Below are 6,892 nucleotides of genomic sequence, written 5' to 3'. Positions count from 1 at the left end.
AAGAAATCCAAAATGCGCTTTTGTGCCATGGCAAATGTTTGTACATTGTTTGTAAGTTCCCACATCTCTCTTCACTCATCAGCGTCAGAGGCACGCAGCGTGCCTCGGAAGATTCATTCTAATCAAATTATGTTTTTGTCTCTTAGTTACCAAATTATAAAATGTATTACATTTAATTTCTAATGAACTGTGTTTAGGTATACATTAATAATCAGTTTATTAAAAATAAATGTTTTTGTTTAGTTTTTTTAATTAAATATAAAATATACGCACCCATAGTTCCTCCGGACATGGGCAGAGTCTCAACATTCAACATTCCCATCTGTCTCTGCATTTGGGTCCACAATTCACTGTTTCGCAGGACATCTTCAACAGACATGGCAATTTGAATATGGTCTATGGTTGTTGAGATTGTGGTAGCACTTTAAATTCCACCACGGTAATAACATGGTAATAGTGTGGTAATAGTACGAAAATAAAAAGGTAATATATAGGTAATAACATGTAATTATCGAGGTAATAACAGGGTAATGCATGATTAAGATGGAGGCGATCACATTTAAAGAGGTCAGTTCCGTGCTGGAAAGTGGTGAAATTGTCCACATAGGAAATGTTTTTGGTAACGCAAAAGCCCATAAGTTAGATGTGCAGTTTCCTTAATTAGCTAAACTTTATATTGCCAAAACAGAGGGAGGGCAGTGGTCCTGCGATTACGCACTGTTCAGTATTCAAAATACTGTCAATTCAGCTGACAAAATCTTTTTTAAATTTCTCAGGTTGCTGCATCTTTAAATAATTCTTTCCAGCATGAAACACAGCTGAAGATACATACGGGTGTTGTATGTAGTAGCTGTTGGGCCGAGGTGTTAACATCCTTAACGAAGGCACGTAGGGGGGCATCGTATGTGGCACCTGTTGATCTGCACGTGACGAACCATGGAAGACCAAGTTGACAGCTGCCTGGACACTTCCGTGGCATTAATTGAGTTTAGCAGCCTCTGCTGTTGAAACTTCAAACTCCTTGTGAAAGACCAGATTTGATGCCTATGGTCAAAATATCTTGGTGTAAAAACCTACAGTTATGTTTTAAAAGGGATGCACTGTAACAAATGTCTGTACAATTTTTTAGTTAGCCTACTTCTTGTTCTGACATTTTACAAAGTTTAGTTGTAAATGACAATGCATTGTGGGTCCAAAATAATTAAAGTAGCTGACAGCATTTTAGTATTTTGGAGTGGGCTTGTATGAGGTACTTATCCATAGTCAGTGTATTACCTAAAGTAGATGTCCGTCGGCATGCCCCCAGTTTGGAGAAACAGACACAGTTAGCCAAGCTGAAGGCCTACTGCTGTTAAAGTGGCCAACAGAAAAAAACTTATTTTAGCCACCTAAAAATAAATATATATATATAAACTGATATATATCAGTTTCAAGCTGTATTGTGTGACTACTTCATACCAATGAACATTTGTTGCATTCAAGCCATTGCCAAAATGAGTTGTTACAAAGCTAATTATGCCTATGAGCTCCACAAAACTCTATTTCTCAGTATGGCCGTTTACAAAATAGTGTAGTCCGGCAACATTCGTGTGCAGCAGCTCGAGTGATGCGTTTTACATCACCGCTCAGAAAAGACAACAGCTGTCTTATGCTTTAGAGAGGAAGAGAACATAAAAATGGCAAGATAATGACCTCTTCTGAAGAGTCAAATAGGTTTTTTTAATCCTCCATGTCCTCCTTAATTAAAAATATAAACACTATCAACTGCGTGGAGGATGGGTGGCGATCCCCAAAGGCTTGTATCATGTGGCTGCGCACACAATGCTAAACAAAAGCTATGCACTAAAGTTTTAGGTGTATGCTAGGTTTAGAAAAGTTTTACCGCTTTACCTTTCCGTCAAATAGCCTTTTCTTTTTGCACTACACTTTCTCAACTGTCAACTTTCGTATTTCTGCAGCAGATCAGATGTTTGTGTCTCACTCTCCATGGTTTATGGAATAAGTGATTTTGACCGGGATGACAAAATGCGATTCACTGAAGACGTGGAGGCCTTCATGAACCAAAGTAGCCTGTAAAGAACTTTTGCAGGGGGAGACTAAGCAGCCAAAAGGGGAAAATGATGTGGAAAGGAAAGGGCAGACACGGTAAAGCAGTGAAATGTTCTAAACATAGTGTACACCTAATATATTTTTTGTTATAGGTGGCAAAACAAATTCTGCAGTCTGTATTCTGCCTGCCTCTCCAAACTGGGACTATGCCAGTCACCATCCAATGTAAGAAATACTCTATGGATAAGTACCGAATATAAATACTTTAAAACATCCCCACTATCCCTTTAACACCATTGCACAGACCTTTGTAAAAACAGATAGCAGTCAAATATGGGTTAAAATATGGCTCTCTAGACACGGACCTTCCACGAGCCCCTATTATGCATTTTAAATTTCCACATTTCACTCCAAAAGGGGCTTTCACGCCGACAGACAGCACATTTTCAATTGTGATGAATTGATTGTTTCTGCCTGAGCAAGCACAGCCCACCGAGAGAGTGGGTCAGCTGACCAATCAGAGAAGACTGGGCTTTTCAGGACGGCCAGCCAAGTAGCCTACTCAGGCAGAGCATTTCAGGCTGAGGAGCTGCAGTAATACAATGGGCAGTATGAGAAACTGTTGTTTTTTAACCAAAAAAAATGAACACGCACGCAAAGCTGAAAGTACTTTTTTTTATTGTTTCTTTACAACCCCAAAAGAATCAGCTGTTTAAGTCACAAACACATTAATGTTAATACAAGTTAACACAGTAACAGCAAATGCATATTGCTAAGTATAATAAAAATGCTGTAGGCTAGAGTAGTGCAATGCAAGTAGAAGTTACATATAACACATTTGATTCTCAGATGTCTTTCAGCATGTCCGATCCCTGGGACTCCAACCAGGTAGGAGGCCAGGTGGTTTTGATGCTGGGTCTGCTCTTCAGAGAGTTATAGTAAGCTGCCAGTTTAGGGTAACGCTCTTCACATAGCCTATAGAAGGTAGAAAGGTTGGTGAACTTTAAATTTCAAACATATTGGTTCTTGGTAATTTATGCATTTATTTGGTCCCACAGTTTAAAGTCATTTCCAGTCATTAAATCCACATACCCAAAACGGAAGATATAAGCAATGGATGGATAAACTGTCACATCAGCCAGTGAAAAGTTCTTTCCTGCCAGGAAAGGTCCGGTTGCCTAGAAGACAGATACAATGAGTACTACATTAATATGCTGGTGGGCAGATCGGAACATATTCAAACAGGGCTGTATTCATTTGATATTATCTCCATTAACAATTTGAATTCAACATAAAATGTTAATTGTGATGGATGTATTTTAGCTAGCTACTGTATAGTGGCTAGCTAAACTACATAATAGGTGCCTTTGAAGAAATTGTTCCACGTATTGGGAAGTACACTTATTAGCTTTTCAGCTGACAGTTAGATGGTATCAATCTAATTATTAAACTCTGAAAATAAGTAAATAAAAAAGGTATCTACCAAAAGAACATTCCTTTTAACCAACATCTAATTGCGGTTTTAGTTCAACAAATCCTCAGCATGTTTCCCATCTATTAAAATTGTTTTTTTCTTGTGTGCTTACATACATACAATTATTTTACAATCTCCAGGTTTACCTGCAGGTATCCCTCCCACAGCTTGATCTCAGCACTCAGAGTCTCTTTGTTTCTCTTTAGGGCAGAGTCGTGTCTCTCTGGCTCAGGGACCTTCCACGTGTAGTAGATAACATCCGCTATTAAATTTAAAAACAAGCATTCAGTCATCACTGCTGCTCTCGGAAGTATTCACTCATTGTACAACATCAACTCCCACAGACTAATTGCTGCCATTATCCTGGCAGTTGAGGGTGGGGTTAGTCGGGACATTGTTACATAACATCAGTTTCAAACTGATGATAGTAAAAAAAAAAAAGTGGCTCACATAAAGTTTGGAGCAGCCTACTTAGAAAATACTTAACTGTATTTATGATAATGCACAAGTTAATCGAAATGAACTGGGAATTTCTTCTCTTTGCACCCCTCCCCAAAAATGTATTGGCGTCTCATGACTTAGGTTTTGCATGCAAGCTACTCTGAGCATGTGATCCTTTGTGGGATTATTATGACCTTTCAACATCACTACCTTTTTTAAGGGGGCACTACATCTACTTAAATGCATGCTGCCAAGGCTTAATTATGTGAATGCAGAGCTCATTAGTGCAGTGTTTTAGGTCTCTTGTTGAGCTCCCTCTGTGGACAACAACTGAAGATATGAAGTCTCACAGGTTTAACGGTGGCAGTTCAGTGTACAGTATGTTGCCAAGAGCAACCTAGTTCAAAGTCCCGTAAGGCAGACCTCTAAACGGCAAAAACATCAGCTAAGTCATAAAGTTGTAGTAACTTGGTTAGGCTTTAAATCCAAGTGGTTTAAATGTGACAATTTAGGAATATTAATTTGCAGGATTTACAACAGCTATACCTTGGTTTGCAAAGCAACTGTAAAATACTTTAATATAATATTATATTATAATACTTAGCTTTGCATGTTAGGAATAACCTACCCATTTTCTGGTTGAGTGTGAGACTCTCAAATATGCGCTGGTACATCAGTGCTTGCTCAGCTGGGCAGTCAGGGATCAGCTTGTTTCCCTGGGACTTGAACTGGCTCTGTTGTTGGAGACATGAAAAAAAGCAGCTATTGTGAACACAGCTGCATGGGGCTCCGGTTTCTTTCACTCTATAGTGTAGGGTGTCTTTCCTTCTGCACAATAAGCCCTCCTACTTATGAACTCCTTGGTTGAATATGTTTCCATTAAAGTTTAACTAGGGCTTTAGTTTAACATTTTGGCCAGGTTCTTACCTCCAGGTAGATGCAGGCAGCGCAGGACTCATTCAGGACATAGCTTTTATGCTTGAAGGCAGGAAGCTTTGAGAAAGATAGAATGGAATGAAATTGTTAACATTATTTTGATAACTAAAAGGAATATACATGTGTGCATATCAAGAAGAAAAGCAGACTTGGCACTATAAGAGGATTTATATTATTTCTAGGTAATGTTTAAAGTGAACTTACTTGTCCTCTGGGATTCATGTCCATGACTTCCTTAGACTTGTGCTCCCCTTTCTCAAAGGAGAGCAGTTTTTGGTTGTAGCCCTGCAAATTCTTCTCTTCCAGAGCAATCTGCACCCTCCAGCAGGGAGGAGAGCCGGAGCCCCACAGAAGAGTCATTTCCTTGGCCATAATTTTAGAGTCGACTGCTACACCTGACAGCACTTGCGGTTGTGAGTGGTGGAAGAAGCGAGGAGTGAAGCAGAAGCGTAGCAGATGCCTGGTTTTATAACAAGCTCCAGCCTTTTGCATCCGGATTGGTGGGATTCAGTCCCATCCCCTTTTTTGTGTTTTAGCCAAAGAACTGTGACTCAAGACAGTTGAGATGGTTCACACCCTAGCCAGGCATGTTCAACCCTCATTCTGTTAAGTCAAGGCAGCATGAAATATGCAGACTTTAAATTAACACATATTTAAAGTTTGCATATTTCAGTAACTGCTTTAAACTAGTTGAATGTGAATTATGACTCTAGCTGCTTATATCCATAGGCATGAGAAGTCACGTATAGGGAGGAGGGACTTATCTTGCTTTACTCTTTGATCTCAGACACGCAGACCATTACATAAGGGGAAAAAGGAAGGGAAAAAACATGAACCCAACAATGAAATATTACTGACAAAATCATGTTTGTGCACTGATTGTGACTTATACTAATAACATCTATAGCATACACTGGAATTGTAATTACCAATTGCCCTATTTACTGAAGTACAGTAAGAACTTTCTATTATTAAATAGTAGTTTTACTATAGCATGCCAACAAACATGGCTTATCAATATAATCTTGGGATATTGTTTTGATTTCAATCTACTCCTGCATTGATTGACTTCACTATTTCCTGTTGTGTGTTTATGGCATCCTGAAATTTGACTATTGAAAACTCACAGTGACTCAGCACTTTTCACTCACCCCTGTACACACAAGGAAAACCAGCTCTGGCACAGGCAATAAAACCAAACAACAAAGGCACAACTGATTGTAATAGACACCACCTATCTAATTTATCCCTTGAACGTGACATTTACATTACATGAGCACCCACTATTATTCACATTGTGTATATATATGTATATATATATTTCTCTTTTTCTTTGTGCCTCTTTCTCTGATTCAATCTTTGAACTGCAGAAGTTGTGTGTCAATATGCATTTTGACACAGTTTGCAATCACCGTTTCTGCTGTCTGTGGTCTGCAGTTGCAATTAAAAGACAACAGTTGCATGAAAGAAAGCTGCAGAAATCACATTGAAAGACATAGTTTTGCTGAAGCCTGTTCCTTCCAGCACTAGAACTACTGACCAGTATTATTTGAATATTATCCAAAGAGTTTGACAAAAAAGATTGAAACATGGCTTATCAATATGATCTTGGGATATTGTTTTGATTTCAATCTACTCCTGCATTGATTGACTTCACTATTTCGTGTTGTGTGTTTATGGCATCCTGAAATTAGACCATTGAAAACTCACAGTGACTCAGCACTTTTCACTCACCCCTGCACACACAGGGAAAACCAGCTCTGGCACAGGCAATAAAACCAAACAACAAAGGCACAACTGATTGTAATAGACACCACCTATCTAATTTATCCCTTGAACGTGACATTTACATTACATGAGCACCCACTATTAGTCACCTTGTATACATATATATATAAATATATAAATATTGTGGTTTCTTTGTGCCTCTTTCTCTGATTGAATCTTTGAACTGCAGAACTTGTGTATCAATATGCATTTTGACACAGTTTG

General features: G+C 38.7%; 1 protein-coding gene across 1 annotated transcript; it reads right to left on the bottom strand.

Moving 5' to 3' along the window:
* Positions 1-2,731: 2,731 nt before the first annotated feature.
* LOC116702202 (glutathione S-transferase A) lies at positions 2,732-5,378 on the bottom strand. The gene is made up of 6 exons (XM_032536377.1): positions 5,105-5,378; positions 4,892-4,957; positions 4,593-4,698; positions 3,670-3,785; positions 3,142-3,227; positions 2,732-3,024 (listed from the first exon to the last, which is right to left on the bottom strand). Exons 1-6 carry the CDS (start codon positions 5,270-5,272, stop codon positions 2,895-2,897), a joined length of 672 nt encoding a protein of 223 aa, XP_032392268.1. The 5' UTR covers positions 5,273-5,378; the 3' UTR covers positions 2,732-2,894.
* Between the last annotated feature and the right edge of the window lie 1,514 nt (positions 5,379-6,892).

This window comes from Etheostoma spectabile, chromosome 14 (assembly GCF_008692095.1).
Source record: "Etheostoma spectabile isolate EspeVRDwgs_2016 chromosome 14, UIUC_Espe_1.0, whole genome shotgun sequence".
In the NCBI taxonomy this organism is placed as follows: Eukaryota; Metazoa; Chordata; class Actinopteri; order Perciformes; family Percidae; genus Etheostoma; species Etheostoma spectabile.
This window is presented reverse-complemented; position numbering and strand designations above follow the sequence as displayed.